General features: G+C 29.8%; 1 protein-coding gene and 1 long non-coding RNA gene across 4 annotated transcripts in view; both read left to right on the plus strand.

Moving 5' to 3' along the window:
* Positions 1-8,837, plus strand: part of LOC111033107 (A disintegrin and metalloproteinase with thrombospondin motifs adt-1-like) — a 53,807-nt gene extending 44,970 nt beyond the window's left edge. For both annotated transcript variants that reach the window (XM_022313701.1, XM_022313702.1), the window contains exon 17: positions 7,479-8,837. In XM_022313701.1, coding sequence (XP_022169393.1) covers positions 7,479-7,748 — 270 coding nt within the window. In that variant the 3' untranslated portion in view covers positions 7,749-8,837. The remainder of the gene's footprint in view (positions 1-7,478) is intronic.
* A 1,949-nt stretch (positions 8,838-10,786) lies between these two features.
* Positions 10,787-16,915, plus strand: LOC111033102. 2 transcript variants are annotated; one of them, XR_002604372.1, is made up of 4 exons: positions 10,787-11,454; positions 13,230-13,387; positions 13,576-13,717; positions 16,505-16,915. It is a non-coding gene; the product is annotated as an uncharacterized LOC111033102 (long non-coding RNA). The 2 variants fall into 2 exon arrangements; XR_002604371.1 differs by lacking the exons at positions 10,787-11,454; positions 13,230-13,387 and adding an exon at positions 12,444-13,229 and having other exon boundaries at positions 16,505-16,751.
* The last annotated feature ends 2,455 nt before the right edge of the window (positions 16,916-19,370 follow it).

Raw genomic sequence — 19,370 nt, forward strand, 5'->3', positions numbered from 1 at the left:
TTTTGTAACAAATCACCTTTTCTATAACCTCTTATAAAATATTATCAACCTTTTCCATCCCAGGAAATCCTGCAAGACAGCTAAAGCGAAGATAGTGTAACGATCTTCTATAAATGACCATTAAACTATTTTAGTTTTGAAAATTAACAAATTATAAAAAAAAAGAAATAGATAGTGTCACTAATGGGTGGCTTCTACCCTCAAAAGCTTCACACGTAACTTACTTTTGCATATTAATTCTTAGTAAAAATACATTTTAAATACTTCTTTAAAATTAAAATAAATATTTATTTATTTTCAATGTCACCAGAAAATAATATACATAGTACCAGTGAGTCATAAATTAAATTTAAAAAAATAATACATATTATATCAACAATACCAAATTTAGGTCATGCTGCGTTTAATAATTTTGTATATTATTTTTTTTTCTTTAACATAGTCGAATATTATATAGATAAGTTTGAGTATTTCAAAATATTTTAATAGGAAAACGAAAACTATTTTGACGGGATTTGTGGTATTTATAAACGCTATATCGACTGATTTGATATAAGGGGTAAAGATTAAAGATGCAAAGGCCGGTCGTCGTTTTTTAATTAATAATATTTATTGTACAATATATGAAATAAGAATATTATTAACTCTTCCTTTTAGCTGTTTTAACTCAGTTGCGATTTTTTTTAAACTAATTATGCCTCCCGGTTAAATTTATGAAGTACTACTTGTTCTTCATTCTTAATCAGACGAAAAGGCAACTAGACAAAGAATGGACGTTTGCACAATAATATATAGGTATATATACGGTATACACAACCGTACAAATTAAACTGTACAACATAAAATAATTTTATTTTATATTTTACTTTTACATAGTGGCCATAGTGCATAAAAATAGTTAGGTAACGTTAGTTCATTAATCGAAACTTGGACACTAAATATGCAGAATAATCCCATTTCATTTTTTTTTGGTTACATTAAAATTAAATCATAGTTAATATGATATTATCGAAACGATTATTAAAATAATTAGTACGTTTTCGTATTCTTGGTAGTAATGATTGATAAAATAAGTGCCTAATAAGGATATAAATCATAATCTTCTTAAATAGCTTCTTTATCATATGGTTAGCGGATAATATACACTTTAAGGCTAGTTGAACTAATCCCTGCAAATAAGTCGAACTTAACTGTATATTATATAATATTGAAATAATTATAAATTAAAAATAAAAATTACTTTGAATAATAGAAATAGCATGCGACCTATTGGCTATTTGTACCGTGGCCCCCAAAAGTGATTGATAAATATTTCACCACCCGCAAAATTTAATAGACCTCTTACTAACCTGACAACTCTTAGGTTACGCACCACCATTATTGACGATAAAACATAATTCCATGTATCAACATACAAATGAGTCAATAAAAAAAATTAAATGCATACATTACCTGAAACGGTTTCTAAATTTCGATGAAAAAATAATTTTAATCCTCCAAATAAACAAATAAAATTGAAATTTTCTAAAAAAAATTTATTATGTGTATAAGTATAGAATACTGTGGACGAATAGTTTGTTTAATAAACGAGCGATTCAAGTTCAGATGAAAGGAATAATATAATAATTTGAAAATTTCGCGGAATACAACTTCACTAACTTCGCTGAATTGCACACAGATAAAAATGTTATTTAAACATCAATAACCCGTGACTAGTTGATATTTTAAACTCAAAATGTTTTCAAACGAATATTATTATTATTATTATTATTATTATTATTTTATTATTATTTTTGTAAGTCTTGATTCTGAATAAAACCAGGATATTTTTAAAACATTTTTTTTAAATTGTTTCATTAGAAATCACTGGTTTTATGAAATTGAAACATAACCTTTTACACTAATATCGTTTAAACACAACATAATAGATGCGCTTTTCTTGTTTAGAGTAAACATTTTCATTAATATGCAATATACTTCTAGTCAAAAATATGTCAAGTAACAATTCAATCATTCGTATCAATAATATTATGTGATTTTCCGATATTAAAAACCAAATTAATTGTAGAAACATGCTGCAAAAGCCGTACCAATGCTTTTAAATTTCAGCCCTTATAATTATTATCTTAAATTGCTATTTTTACATACATTTTTTTTACTATTTAAACCTTATAATCAGTCAGAACTGTTTAGTTTTTTGAATAATTTAATTGTTATTTATTGAAATATTCAATACTGCACATGTCCGAGTTTTCATAATTTATTGTACTTTATTTATTTATATTTTAGTAAATTTTTTAAGTTTTTGAATTTAGATTCATATAATTTTAATATATCATCTTACGTTCGTGATTAAGCATATTTTCAAATGAGTATTGACGTATTAGCTTAATTAATATTTTTGTTTTATTAAAAAGTCTGAGCATTCACTACAAAAGTTGTACATATTTTTATTAAAATTCTTTGTTCAGAAATGAATAAGTGAATACTAGATGGATTAATTGCGCTTTGTACATAACGAACATGTCAGAGTAATGTGGTATGTGTATCTATAATAAAAAGGGGCCTTCTAGATTCCAGATGTATTTGCTCAAAAATAAAAACAAAAAAAAAGTTGAGAAATACCACACTCACTTTATTAAATATAATAAAGTAGAGATGTTGTACAACCTGCAACTCTGCCGTGCTTAGCAAAAATGCAGTAACTCCAATTTTTGACATGAGATTATGGTACCTAGGTGCTTATATTGCCGTTTTGTACGGAGTAAAAATGACGTAATTCTATGTTGGAACCTGTTATCTTACATTTTAAACATAAAAAGAAACTTGGTAACTCCATATTTATACAGAATTCTGCAACTAAAACGCAGTAAATTCAAATTAGAAGCAAAAATGTAATAAATTCATGGAGATACCGCATTTTCTTATAGAGTGGAAGTACATTGGTTTTTCTTCTGTTGTGCTACTATTTGAAATTAATTATCTTCATCAATTATCAATAAATTATAATCAGTAATTGATTATTTAAAAAAAAATTATTTAATTATAATTTAATAAAATTATTCAATAGCGAATATATAAATAATTTTCACATCAAACATATAGGTACTATCAATATATTAACTATTATTTATAATATATATATATTTTTTACACTTTTTTATTTTTTCATTTATAGCCTCGGCATCTAAGGCCATTGGCTGAAACAATATTCCAAGGTTTACATTATATTATCTTAAAATACATTTATATTAGTGTAGTAGTTACAAATGATTTATTAAATTAGTCTCAACTATAATCATTGACCATTGAATTATTTATGTTGTCTGGATGGAGGGCTCCGGAGAGGGTGTCTGGTACTCCTGCTTCCCGTTTATCCGTTTCATAGGAGAGTTTTTGACATATAGGTTAAGAGGTACCCAGTAAAAGTGTACCTACAAATTTGTTTATCATAATAAATATTATTTATATAGTTATAATATAACTATTATATTGTAATATATGTGTTATATATCGATCGGTTAAGGCAATTAATATTTTTAACTTTATAAATAAAAGGAGGTACCTACTTAATTTTGTGCCCTAGCCTAATTCATTGTGTGAACATCCATAATCATATAAGAGTGACTTCAATAATTTTGTGTACTGGCTTTTTTTTAGCTACTGAAATAACTACATAAAGCCAAAAAGGGTAAGTCTATTTAAAGATATAACGAATAAGGATTTTGTAAAATAAATTAAATTTTCAAGTTCTCTATGTAAAATATAATTTTCAAACATCAATTCCGAATTGAATAATATTCAAGAGCGGCTGTTTCGTGAGTTTCAAGTTTGAAAAGGCGTCAAAATGTCGAACAATTTTCCCAACAATTGACATTTTGAAGTGACTGCATTTTTGATAAGCACGACAGAACTGCGAACGTGTGTATCGTGTCATACTTCCAAGAAAAAAAAAACATTAAAACATTTTGTTTTTTGTAGATTTTGCGAATCTAAAATGTGTGGATAACAATTTAATATGTAATAGAATAATAATATTGTAGCAAAATGCACCTACATGTATAATGTATTTATGTTGAAAAACCCACTAAGACATAATAGTGTAGTCTCGCTATAGTATGATGGGTAGAGGGTAACGGTTCGTAAATGTTTCTACCTCTTTTGACATACCTCGTACCTCGTAATTCTCGTTTACATGGAAGCACAGTCATATCAACTCGCCTGGTGGTTTAATTTTAAAACTCTTATCCCTAATCTAATAGTAACTTTTATACTTATCATACTTTCAACTTTTGACTTTGTGTACCTATGATTTTTAGTCTATATACTGATTAATAATATTTAATAGCTTATAATATATAAATGTTGTTCCAAGTTTTTGGTAATATTTTAAGAAATTATGATTGATAGTCAAGTGTTTAACATTTGATTCTCACAGTTAGGTTAGGTTAGATAAACTTCTCACATTACCATATACATAAAGTATGATCACAACAATTTTTTACTAACCAATTTTAAAGTTGAATCAAATTTAATGTGATTCTCAATGCTAATTTCGTCAATGCTTGAATATTAAACCTTGTAACACATAATTTTGACTACTCAATTTGTTTTTTTTAATTGCATCTAATGAGGACCTTAAATATTTAAATTTAAATTTTTGATGACATTTAAATTTGGAACGCTTGTAAAAGTATAAACAAATAAATAAAATATCGTAAAATATCGGAAAAATTGTGGAATCAAAGATATGTTTTTAGATGTAGTGCAGTGGAAAAATATATAGTAGCATGCTACATTTTGTTAAGAAATTAAATTTTTTTTTTTTATTGATACTTTGCTTTTCTGTGGCTATAAACAAAGTGTTACGAAAATCGGTTTGAAAAAAAATTGGAAAAAGTCCAAAAGCCTATATATTTTAACATTATAACCATATTTTGTAACAATTTTTGATACATTTTAATTGTCTATAAATAGTTTAAAAATTGTCAAAATTATCTTATCGATAAAAAGGCAATAAATAATAAAAATATTTCCGTCGTTTTGTGATATTTTAGTTTCTTATTTAAATTATTTGTCATGCTTTAAAAATATAACCTAACTGTATAATGATTAATCAACTAAATTCAATTTTACAGCGACGACGGCTGTATATTATTCCACATCGATTTTTCTATATCCCATTCGGCGACGTAATCCACCCACCTTAATAATAAGCTCCATTACACTTACTGGTGCAGCTAGACGCATATTATATAAAACCGTAATCCTACACCTGCAGCTTTTCATATATACATGTGTATCTAGTTACAATGTTTATATTATTAAACCATTCATTTTTTTTACTTTACTTTAATGGTTTCACTTGGTAAAATGTAGTCTATAGTCTAGACACTACTGCCGTTCGTTACAGTTAGTATGATTTGCGTATAATACCATAATATTATAGAATATTAGTATGTACATCGTATACATAATATTGTGTTATTAAAATTTAAGTACAATATTATTATCCATCTTACAACATTATACATGTACCGGAGTTAAACATTTAACGCTTATGACAAGTAATTTTTAGATGTAGGTACTCATTAAGCGCGCTATGTACCCAACATTTTATAGTTAAGTGTGCCACTCAACGTTTTTTACATTTTATATCTACAGGTCTTTAATTGGTCTAGTAAGGTAGTAAAAATTAGGATTATATGTAAGTCGTTTTGTATTGCAGAGTAATTCCATGTATTAATTTAGCGCTCTATTTGTGGGTGGACGCAGGGGTACCCCAACTAACTTTTATCTTTTAGATCTTGCGGATCTATAAGTTAGTTAATATTAACTAATTATTACTAAACTAATCATTTATTTACTTTTATAATCATTTTGAGTTTGATATTATTTATAAATTTAACATAATAAAAACAGTAGTTACTAATTATCTATAATATTAATTTGCGTTTGTATTTTTTTTTAACCGATTATTTAAAAAAATTTTTTTGATATGATTCAAATAGGGGTATTAGGTGGTAAGGAGGGCATAGCCCAAACGGCTCAATAACGTTTAACAAGTTATGGGGAAGTTCTTTTTTTAAAAGTAAACAGAGCCCCGCTACTATAATTTTACCAGGTCGAGCACTGTAGTAACATAGATATCGAATAACTTTATCAATAAGTACCTACACCATAGGGTATATACAAGTTAAATTTAGACTTTTGAAACAATTCGCCAATAAATCGCATTGCCATCATTTCAATTATCACGCGTCAATCGCAGGTCAAGGTTGGAATTTTATATTATTATTTACTATTCATTTTTATACAGACGGAGCAATGCTAAAATATTTGCTGGGAATAATTTATCAGTTTGGTACAACATAAGTTTTGAAATATTAATATTTTTCTATGTATCAATTTTGAATTAGGTGTAACATAATATTATTTAACGATAACTGATGCTTTTTATTTTTATTACCAGGAGTATCTAAAAAGTAAGTTTACCTATGCCAGGAAAAAGTATAAAAATGCACCAAAGTTGAAGTCAGCGTTTTTCTAACATCTAAAAACTTTTCTGGGAGGAAAATTGTTCAGGACTGAAACTTCACAGAAATTTCAAGCATTTTTTCCTAAAGGTTCTGAAAAAGTTCGATGTTGTGCCACATTACCTGCAACGATGTATAGAGAAAACCTGCAAATTGACAATAATAGAACCAAAGGTGACAAAAGTCCAACGATTTGACAATTAAACCTGCACTTTTGGGACTATAAGACCCACTTGTACAAACATTGTCAGTGAGTTAATACAATATGGTCAGTTCAATTTTCGGTGCATTTTCTTCTGATATCAACTTTATTGTTGGATACCTATTTTCCGTATTATAACCGTTGCATTTGTAAAATATTGTCCTACGATTCCATATTGACCTTTTTTGAACTACATAACAATACCAACTATATCTATGTGGTTATGTATAACTATAGTATATTATGATACTTATACCGGGTGATTATTTTATCATTTAAAAACTCATTATTTCAAAAGTATAAATGTTTATGAAATTTTTTTTTATAGTTTCTAGTCGTTGATAAACAAATTTAAAAAATATATATATTTTTTAACTTTTTTGAATGACAACGTACAATTTTAATTTCATATTTCAAAGCAGAATATTTTTCTTTTCGATACATACAAATCGAATATAAAACGAGTAGTTTATGAGTTATAACTTACAAGTATCGAAATATTCAGGAAAATATGCTGTTTTCAAAGTTGGAACTGTATGTTATAATTTAAAAAAGTAAAAACCTTAGTAAAAATAGAAGGATAAAAAATAATTCCGTTGTTTTGTAAAGACTTGAAACCACGTGCACAAAACATTTTCAAAAACAATAATAATTTTTGAATAATGAGTGTCTTTCGTTAAATGGATCCCCGGTATGGTTTACGTGGACGTATTTGACGGTCGATCGGTTTGTTTCCGCAGGACGATTTGAAACGGTCGGGCAAGAGTTCGGCCGACCCGGGTGGCGACTTTCCTATGATCAGCCAGAACGCCCGACCACCGGGGCCTTACGTCGTACCGGAAGTCCTATTGCGCTACTTGAGCGTGGGCGCCGACGGTACGCCTTTGCTGACTACTATCACGCCGGACATGGTCGACCCGACCGATTTCGAAGACTGGTCGAGCGACGACTACGTGGACATGCCAGACAGACCTTTGCAGCAGCACGTGCAGTATGCCGTTAACATGTGATGAGCCCGCGACTATGTCAACATCGCAGATGTCCAGTTTAAAAGGCATTTACCTCATACCGTCTACGGATCAGCCAAATAAGCATTGAGCAATACAATAATAAATAATGATAATAATAACGATAATAGTTAATAATATTTAATATGGATTGACGTTTTAAAAAATTTGAAATCAACTTACGCTATAATAGTGATCCTAACAATTATATTATATGTTTATCTGGTTACATAACTATTACTAATGCGTATACTTATGTGATATTATATTAAATGTACCTACTTACTGTGATTGCATTTCAGTTGGCTTTTGTGATTTTGAAAAACTATACTACGATGAAAAATATATTTTATTTCGTATATTGACGACAGTAATAGTATTGTAGAGTTTAAAATTTGAAAATCACTAAATTTATCTGTATTTAATTGGTGCACCCGATGATTAAATGTACCGCTCTGTATGTGGGCACGTATCACGTGGTTTTTTTTCTTAGTATGACTTCATTCGATCGATATTTTGTTACGTCATGTAATTTGGGTGTCACATGATTTTGTATAGATAATTCTTCGTTCGGGGTGATGTATGTATAATATATACGTTATCAAATTGTGTAACTAGAAACCAAATTTTGCAAAAATGTATCACTGCTATATTGGAGGTGTCTTTTAATGGGTCGTCTGAGAGAAAAATTTACATATTATTATTATATTCCAACGAAAATATTTTGTATTTTTTGATAATAATGTAAGTCCGTTCATCACAAGCGAACAACGATGATAATATAATGTACAAGTGCAACTACAACTACCGAATTATAATTATATAATAATATTGTCTATTATTCCAATGTTTGTTTTGTAGCTACGTTTTATATATAATATTGTTATTATTGTTATTATCAAGCGCGAGGCATTATTGTGTGCGGCAACTAATGAATTAAACCTATTAAGCCCAAAAATGCGTTGATCGACGTTCTAATCAGTAAAGTTTTATATTATTTAACCTTTTTTTTTCTTTTTTTTTTAAACTCTTTTTGTTTCGTTACATTGTGTTTGGGATAACAATGGTTTTCAGTAAACAGTATATAGGTACGCGCCTGACGTACCCGGAATAAATAAGATTTTATATAATAATGGGATATCATTATTCATTTTAACCGTGTTGTATACCGTTGCAGGATTTAATCGCGTATAATAAAGTAATTTCTTTCTCTCGTTAAGTTTAAACTGAAATGTGTGGTGCATCAAACGCGTATACATTAATACATTATATTGTAATAATATCAAACTTTATCGAATAACAACTAAATTCACTGAACCCAATTCAATCGTTAGATTGTAATTTACTGTAATAAATGTATTACAAAAATGTCTACCAAATTCATATGCCCGTTAGAAAATTAGATACTACAAGAAGAAGGCCTGCAGGTGAAAACCAAAAAAGCGACAAAACTATCCGCTCACTGTTTATTTGATATGGACCGACATTAAAAACAAAAGAACATTTAAACGAACAGTAAACAATTGAAAAACCCGTATTTTTCAAGGTCTTAAACAGGCATTTCCATGAATATACGGGCCCGTCTTGAAATCGCAAGAAAACGGTGCAAGTAGGTACGAAAAATGAGTATCATCGCTCGCCGTACTACATACTATATAATATTATATAAACGACGCAGATAATATTTTATAGCGCATCGGACAAGGATACGACACATTACATTTTATGTGTCACTGCTGCAGGTTGTGTTTATTATTTGCAGTTATATACTATACAGGGTGATTCACCAAGCACGCTTACCCCTGTTTTGTCCTTAAGCTATACACTCATCAAAATTAAGGTTTTCGGCATATTGAATTATCCTGTATGAAAATAAATTTTTAAATACAGAGATTTTTGTATGTTATTATTAAACGAGTGTCTTTTAGATGTTTTTTCAAATGTTAACCACAACTTTTTGCTGTAAATTGTTTAAATAAATTTTTTTTTAAAATATATAATAACTCATAATAATAGGTTTGAAATAATTCTGTATAAAATATATGTATAGTAATGTTCGGTGTAATATTGCTGATTATACCTATTCAGACAATGTTTATACATTTTAATAATAATAATAATAATATTTTATTAATTCTCCAACAAGACATATATACAATCCGGAAAATAAATTAATATACTTTGTTGGATCACCTCTAAAGCCATAGGCTGTGCTAGAGGTGAGAGTTCATACTATTACAATAATAAACAAAAATAACATGAATATAACATAAAAAGAAAGAAATATTATAATACTTTTACAATTTTTTCAAAAAAAGAAAAAACCTATAAAAATAAATAAGTAAACATTAAACAACATAATCAATAACTAGTGGATTTACATCTGTAATATAATTTATACAATATTATGTATTTAAGTCTAAAGTCATAAGTTTTCTCTTTAATTGTTTAAAATTAGTAAAGTCGTGAATACAAATTTTATATTTAATACAAAAATTGGTAAATACAAAGTACGGCCCAGATTGACAAAAAGTAGTTCTTAATTTTGGTAAAGTTATATTAATATCTTTAACAAATCGAGTATTATAACTATGAGTAGGAGTACTAATTGTATTAATATATTTAAAGACCATTGCGAAAACATGCACAATATGAAGCGACTTAATATTTAAGATTTTACATTCATTGTATAAAACATTTGTTGGAAAGAGTCTAGGCTTATTTTTAAAGATCATACAATTTTTATTGAATTCCAACCAGTATAATATTGATAACTGAAAAAAAAAATCAAAGAGTTAATGAATAAAGTGGTAGTAAGCGTGCTTGGTGGATCACCCTGTGTAGTGTGTATTTTATAAATAATATTATATATACGTTCGTAGATAGGTCGACTCGACGAAGTCATACGATATAACTGCAGCTGTGCAATATATTATAATGTGCCTCCGACGAGTGGTCGTAATGGCATTTGTAGGTGGTAATACGCGCATAGCTATAGTATGGTTATTGTCGGTCAGTCGCCACAGCCGCTGACGGGACTGTTTGCCGACAGCAGTTGCGAACCCCAATAACACCGGACCACGGTGATGATAATAATAATAAAAAAATAATAATATATCATTGCGGTTGATGCGATATCGTCCTGCGGAGTGTGTATATGACCTATTGCCGTGTTCGTTTTATCGAAATAATAAAATTGGAAAACCAGTGAAACGCTGCAGAGGCCCACAGCAATCACCCCCAGCCGGCGCACGTCCGCGTCAAATTTTAAATTCTGGATACGTCATAAAGGTCTACGGTTTTCTGCGACAGAAGGAAATTTACAAATTCATCATCGACCCATCCACCCACCATTTTATCACCATATTTTAACAAAACGATAGCAAATGTTTTTTTAGCGAATAAACTTCCACAAATCGTTATAGTTTTTTCGTAGTTAATCCCCCCTTCACCCGTTTACTCGCGTCACTGTCGCCATACATATATTATACAGTACAATGACTGTACAGGAGAAGGGTAGTATACTAAAATATGATGTGTTTTAGTCATCGCTTACACAGTTACACCATCGACTAGGCCACGTCATGCCACTGGTCGTTTCAGGGTGCAGTATGTTAAATGTACAGGAAACCCGTGCGCGTGTCGCCAAAGGGTTGTTCAGTCCACTGCGGTACGAGCAGCCGATCCAATCACTGTCGTGCAAATATGGGTAATTATTATTGTTCAACATTTTATTTATATTTTTAGGAAAATATTGTTGACACCTTATTTTATTACTGACGTTTAAAAGCAAAAATTGTATTAATTCCTGTTTTCAAGCAGCCTCGCCGTCGCTAGCGATATTATAAAATTATAGTATTATTATGTAGTTTATTATTTTCTTTCGTCTCTGATATACCGTGCGCGTGTTTATGAGCACAATATTATCAATTGCGAGTACCTACGCTGCACGGACCTATAAATTCCAGACCCTATAACGATAAAAATAATAATATACATTATCGATTTAAATTTTAAACCGACTTTATTTCATAATATTTTATATTATTACTATCATTATTGTACCTATTGTTATACGATTAAAAGCGTATACATAGGTTATATGCCTGCCGACGGAATACGATTGTATAAAAATGACGTTCATTTTTTTACTATTATTATTATAAATATTATTAATGAATGACACGCTGTAATAAATAACATTAACTTTATAATAGCTTCCGTACACACATGCGCGTGTTGATCGCCCCATAAAATATTCTATACGTTTTTTCATTCCTATATATATATTTTTATTATTATTATTATTATATATAATATATATTTTTTTACGACTTCCGAAGAGAAAACAAAGCGATCGGGATAAACAGCCATAATAACGTGGCATAATATATTATATAGATCATAATAATAATAATAATAATAATAATAATAATAACATGTAAAACAAATTCGAAATCCGCATTAAACACTCACATGAGTACACGACATCGTAAAAATAATGTATACATGGATTATGGTATTACGCATATTATATTATAACATTATAATATTTGTATGAGCGATATCAAAAATGATCTCTGTCGATGTCTTCAACTATATTGATCACGCTTTATCGATCATTTTCCATCGGGTTTTGGCAAAAATGATAAGTGTTTTTCTTTGCGTACGTTTTTTAACTATATATATTAGCTATCCCCACCACCTGCCGGGGTAATGACTAATGATACACGTCGCGGGTCATTACGACGATATTGCCGTAGGTACGTAGATATATATATATGTAAAATATTATAGTAGTATTTCTTGTAACGAACGTCGACGACGATGACGACGACGGCGACACTATATAATCATTATTATAAATTTACAATCCATGGCCGACGTTGAGGTATCGATTCGAGAACGTAGTCACCAGTCACACACCTGCAGTCATCGGTGCTTTTTCGTAGTGTCCGGTTCGTTTTACGTAATACTTTATACGCGAGGTATTATGTATAGGTGCATAATATATTGTATTATTGTAATGTATACAGAGTGAGACGTGGTGGTTTTCCACGTTATTTATTGTATAGTATATAATTATTATTATGAATTATAATAATATACGAGATAAGACTTTCAGCAACTCTGTGTATAGTCGGATACTATATTATTAAGCAACAAATTGTTTCTCATGACCACGGTATATCATCGTAACAGCGTTATACCGTAGAATATTTTAGACCATCCGTATTATCATATATACTCCTTTCGATTTTCGACAATCGTCAAACCGTCCATCGAGTAGTCAGTGGTCGGGGGGAAGTGACCGAGAGTATTAAGGGGGGCGTGATTGAGGAGAACTCGGATTTGAAGGGTTTCCTACGGCATTGGTCATCGCAGCACCGATCACGTTTCGGCCGACCGACGGAATCCGACGTCAGTCGATCGCTGTATATCGGTGGCGGTGATGCAGCAGTTCAAGCCTTTTTCATTTTCCAGGTAAGTCCGATACGCATGCCCCAAGCAAAGCAGGAAATTCTCAAACTTGAAAACGATCGTTTTAGCTGCCCTGCAAAATCTTGTGGACCTCACTGGGATGTTAAAATCATACAGGTTGACGTTGTGGTCACGTTTCTTCGCTGCAGTCGCTAATGACCGTACCTATTATAATATAGTAACTTGTAACATTTGATTGTAATTAACTTTCTATGATCAATTTTTTTTCGAATGTATTAGATTCTATGTCTACATAGATATAATTGTCTATGCCTTACACTTTTATCATTGACACCAATGTACCATGTTGTTTGGTTCCAACTTCTAATAAAATCCAAATTATTTTCAGTTTTCAGATACTAGAGAAATCCAGAAATCTGTACGTCGACGTTTGTAACACCTACAAGTTCAGTATCAACAATATTCAACCAGCCTGCGTCCAGTTTGACCTGTAGCTTTGATCTAGTGATTGTGCATATTGCCTGGACGAGGTAAATTACATTAGATTAATCCATGCTTTCCTTGTAACACTTATTATATTTTATTAATTTACCTACTACCAAGTTTGAAATTATCATTGTAATATTGTACCTATACTATTTGGAGTTTTAAATCGAGTGTATCTAATAATTCAGGCCTGAGCATAAACAAGTTAAAAAGTTAATTTTCACTAACTTAATTTTTAACTTAACTGATTTTTATTAATATAAACTTAAGAAATAACGAGTCATTTTTATTCAAATCCAAGTTACGTTAATTTATATATAACTAAATAAATATAATAAAATTATTGTTAATGATGCATATTGCATAGTGCATACATATTTATTTTTTTATTATTTAAACGATATAAATGGTAATGTATGTATTAAAAAAGAAAAATAAGTTGATTGTAAGTTTCCAGATAACATTTAACTTAACTGAGTTAAAAAAAATTAGTGCATCTACTAACTTTGCACTTTAAAAATATTTTATATCAACTTAACTTAACCCAGTTAAAAATTATCATTAACTTTCCCAGGCCTGCCTAATATCCTATGGCATATAGTAGACATAATATCCAACCCAATATATTATATAGACACAACTTTCTCACTCGACGTTTATGAGGTACTTATAAGTTTTTCTCCTATATGATTTTGAACTAGTTATAAATTTAACATACAGTTCAAGAATGGTACTGAGTATAGTAATCAAATAGCATTACTGTCCCGGTGTGAAATCGGAGGAAATTCGTCGTCGTCAAATTATGGCAATGTATATTATATTGCCGGAGACGAGTCGGACCTTAACATAATAATATAAAGTCGATTAAGATAACAGAGACGCGTGTGTGTAGTCGTCGCTATATCCCGAGCGCTTGTACAAACACGCCATGTACCTACACTACCACAGCAGCAGCAACAACAAGCCGGCAGCAGCTGCCTGGCGTAGAATTAATGTTTGCCAGGAAGCCCCCATATTCGCTAATATAGCATATTAAGACGCTACGCCGCCCCACCCCCACGCCGCGCCAGTGAGGCCGAAAAACCACCACCTCCCCTGCACCCCCACAACACACACACACACACACACACACACACACAAGCATCGACCCCGCGCCCCTCGCAGACGCGCTTGGATTTTGTAACACCGACCCTAAATTTAACGCGTCGCACTAAACCGCGGCGTGTACATATTTTATTATTAAGCGTTGGTAACCGCGGTACATATAGTAGCTAGGTATACAATACACGACACGTTATTAATATAATATATGTATGTTGTGTGTATGCGCGTTTAGAGGAAAGGGCAACACCGGTCCACACTGTGTTATGTATATATATGCGTGCGTAACAATATAAATATGTGCTTAAGCCGGTGGCGGTGTTATTGTAATATTATTATGTACTGTTAATATTATTTCGTACCTACCTGCCACGCGTATTAATAGCCGTGTTGTCGATTCGTTAAATTCTCTCGCTCTTATATTATACTACTACGTATGACGCTTTAGTCGTATCGACCGTTTTTCACCCTTATTTTTTAAGCAAACACGCGCAATCCTCCAGCTTGGCGCCCCCCCCCCCCGCTGCACGAGGACCGATTATAATATAGGGTTAATACCTAATTATTATAGTTTTCGCAACTTAAGACTTTGTTGCGTATACAATATAATATCATAACTCGAAATGTGGTTGTACCTGCGTCATATTATTGTATTACGTACTGTCACTCTAGCTGGACACGTTGTACACGTTTCATTTGTCTTCTTAATGTAATATTATAATATCGGTCTTACACGAAGCTTATCAACTATCCATAACTGTAAAATTGTTTCCCACCTACCATCTACGTACCTATTACTTATTAGATACATAATACAATACGTCGAATTATATTTTTTTCGTTTTTAACTCTAATTTAGAATAATTTTGGCATTTTATGGAGTTTTAAAACTTATTTTTAATGAAACGCGTATTTGTTTGAAATGTTCGAAAAAATAATATTTATTTTAACACGTAGAAAGTGTTTTGTTTATTAATGGTTTATTTTATAATTTATATCCATATGATGTTTTAACCATTTCAATTTAAAAGCCACTAGTACGTCATAATCAAAAAGGTTTTTAAAATAATTCTAAGTGCTTATATTCTCATATACCTGTAGGTTGTAACACGCGCTTATGACCGAGATAATTCCAATATCATACTCAATAATAATTGAGCTTAAAAAAATTAATTATTTTTATTTTCGTGACACTTGAAATAATAATTTAATTAATTAAATATTTTGTCCACGTATCTGACATCGTAATAGCATCGAAAAATCGTAGTACAGATGCAGGCAAATCTTAAGTGAAATTTTGTGTAAAATATAATACAATACAAAATATGATATGACAGGACTCTTCATAGCTACTTACATATTAATATCGAATTCGGAAATATTTTTGACATTTGCCCGTGTGTCGATGAGTTTTAAAATAATTTGCCGAGGAGCCGCTAAATATTTCCGTTGAAATCTGCCCCTGAAACGTTTCACATATTTTGTTGAGTTTTGCAAGCTGCACACAACCGACGAAGGCATATAACGATTTATTTGGTGGCACGCTATTTATCAAAAACCGACTGTTACATAATATAACATTACTTTTACCGACACGTTTTTCCATCGTATAAAGGGTGATTAACCAATTATGCTCGCCCTTTTTTTTTCAATAACAAAAATAATGAAATATCTGATTTATTGGAAATGACATATATTTTTAAAAAATGCTTTGTTTTTTTCTTTGGCAGGACATCACACCGATGGCAACCGAATGTACGCCGTTGACCAATGCCGATGACGTCACACCGGTATCGGGTTCCGGGTACATTTCGTTGTCGAAACATGAAACTGATCACACTCCGCCGTGCCTGAAACCAAGATGTTGCGTGTACGCCGCACTGCTGTGAGTTGTTCTTAAAATTATTATAATACTCGTTGATATTTATTATCATTGATCTCGTACCTGATATAAAGTGATTTATTTCTCAAAACACTGCGATTCAGTGGGTCGGATCAAAAAAAAAAACACCGTCGTCGTACTTATATTGTACATGTATAATAATTATGCTGGCTTAGAATATGAAAAGGTTCTATCGTATCACTTTGAAATAATTAAAGTCATTCATGAGAGTGATGTTGAACCTATTATATTTTGTTCAGGTGGATCAATTGATTTCAATATTTACAATTTAAAATATATTCATTAAGTTCTATTGAAGAAGACGTACTTCTAAGAAGTGTCCACATATAAACATGTAGGATAAAAATAAAAGAATAAAACATATAAACATTTCTGTTAATAATAAATTAATGAAAATAAGTTCTTTTTTTATAGAACATTTTCTTTGTACTCATGAAACTATCCTATTAGATGGAACCTTTTTATAATAATTCGTTGTATCAGTGTGATCAATATAAGATAAATATTAAATAAATATAAATTAAATATTTAAAGAACGTTTTCATTCTAAATAATTTTGTATTATTATAAGATAAAAACTTTTCTTTCGAAATTTTGTATTTAGTTTCAAAAACGTTCTATCTAACACTAAGTTTAATTGCCTAAATAATAATTTTCAATAGTATAAAACCTTTTCTTTTATAATTTCGATATTTCATACACTCATTATTATTTGTTTTCTTTAAAAACTTAAATGAGCAGATTATCGACAGTGTGAAAAATATCTGATTATATAACGGCACCTGCTCTTCCCTGTATTCTAATACATTTAAATGTTTATATGTAATTATAATAATTAGCTATAAATTTAAGTAAACGATGTACACGTAGGTGCACCTATAATCGCTCGATATATTTATATATTTTGTCGTCGTAATTGTAAATAGGCTTTTAGTTTTTTTGTTTCAAAAATACAGAATGCTCACATAATCTCACGATATATCATCATACGGAAACGAGACAAATATTGTTTCCTTAAAAACGAGTACCAATTTTATATTTTAAGTAGAACTTTAAAATTGTTTTTCTTATTATTCTATGGATAAAAATTACATACATCATGCATTATCGTCCTTTTATTCGATATTTCATTTAAATATAGACATTCAAAATAATGAATAATCCTACTTGATCCATTAATGTCAACAAATTAAATATGCTAATTGGAAAAAAAAATTTAATTTTAATAAGTATGCCTTTAGAATATTATTAATATTATCCAAACAAAAACATTTGAGATTATATTTGCTTTTATAATTTAGTTTCAGTTATTAAATATATATATTAATAACAACCAATGGAATAGATCAAATACAATTTGATTTTCTGTTTACAAATATTAATATAATATGGCTATAAAGTTAATATAAATATATCTCTATGACTATATTACAAAATTCATTTAATAACTTCATTAAAATACCCACTTTCAAATAAAGATTAATATTTAAAAATAATTAAAAAGTTAAAATTATAATTATTTAGCAAAATATACATAATTTATTCCGGTACTTCTGTAGGTAACATCGTAGTGATGCAATTTAAAATCATATAAACTTAAATCGTTATCTGTATAACATAATATCATAATACATGATATATAAAATAGGTACAACCTTAGCATTTTTAAATCAAAACAATCAACAATTATTAATTTTTCCAAGTCTTCTTTTATTATGTTTTGAATGTTATTAAATCTTACACGACATTAAAAAAATAAAACGTAAAATATTTAAAGTTTCAAAAGATAGTTTTTACATTTTTTTCCCCAACTGTGTAAGCTCATCCAAGAACAAAATACCTTGAAATGTAAATACCACTTTGAAACAAACAATGGGCTCAAAAATCACGTTAAACTTCTCTGTTCATTGCTATATTGTACGAAATTATATACTTTTCCTAAATGAATAAAAATAATAACAGCAAAAATAACCAACAAATATTTAATTATAATATTATTACAATAATGTTGTTCTGGCCTCAAACTCAGCGACAATCATCAGATTATAAAACAATAACGATTATACGAACTCGGATGGATTCAAACGAGAAAAGAAAATATATTTTCAGAAACTTCATAATGTCAAGGTAGGCATTGTAAAGTTTACTGTGTTAACATCACAACGTTAGTACTTATAAAACCCTATATTCAGACATAATTATGTAATCGTTGTGGGTCTGAAAAAAAGATTAAGTTTCTCGATGGCTAAAGTATAGAGTCCCCTATGTATTTATTTAGAGTGTTTCAAGCACGAGTCATTATCAGGCTTCAATATGTTTCAGCAATCAAACGTAGTTGCGTAACGTTATCGACTGTCATAATAAAATAATAATATATTTACATACTACATGCAATACTTACCATTGGTGGATTTTCAACATTTTTTTGGAGCGTAGGGCGTTCAGAAAATTAATATTCCAAACGCATTATTCATATTAAAAAAAATCGTCGATCGTATTTCTATTTATGTATTTTGTTAATTTGAAATGTAAACGTGTACCTACATATTATTTTACAAACTAAAATCGATTCTTATTTTATTTCTACGAAGTTTGTTTAAGACTGCATCAACTGTTAATCAATTTTCATACCTATACAATTCGACAATATTACCGTTCAATCTACCTAAAATTTCATTTAAAATTTTACATTT

This window comes from Myzus persicae, unplaced genomic scaffold, assembly GCF_001856785.1.
Source record: "Myzus persicae strain clone G006 unplaced genomic scaffold, MPER_G0061.0, whole genome shotgun sequence".
NCBI classification, from domain to species: domain Eukaryota; kingdom Metazoa; phylum Arthropoda; class Insecta; order Hemiptera; family Aphididae; genus Myzus; species Myzus persicae.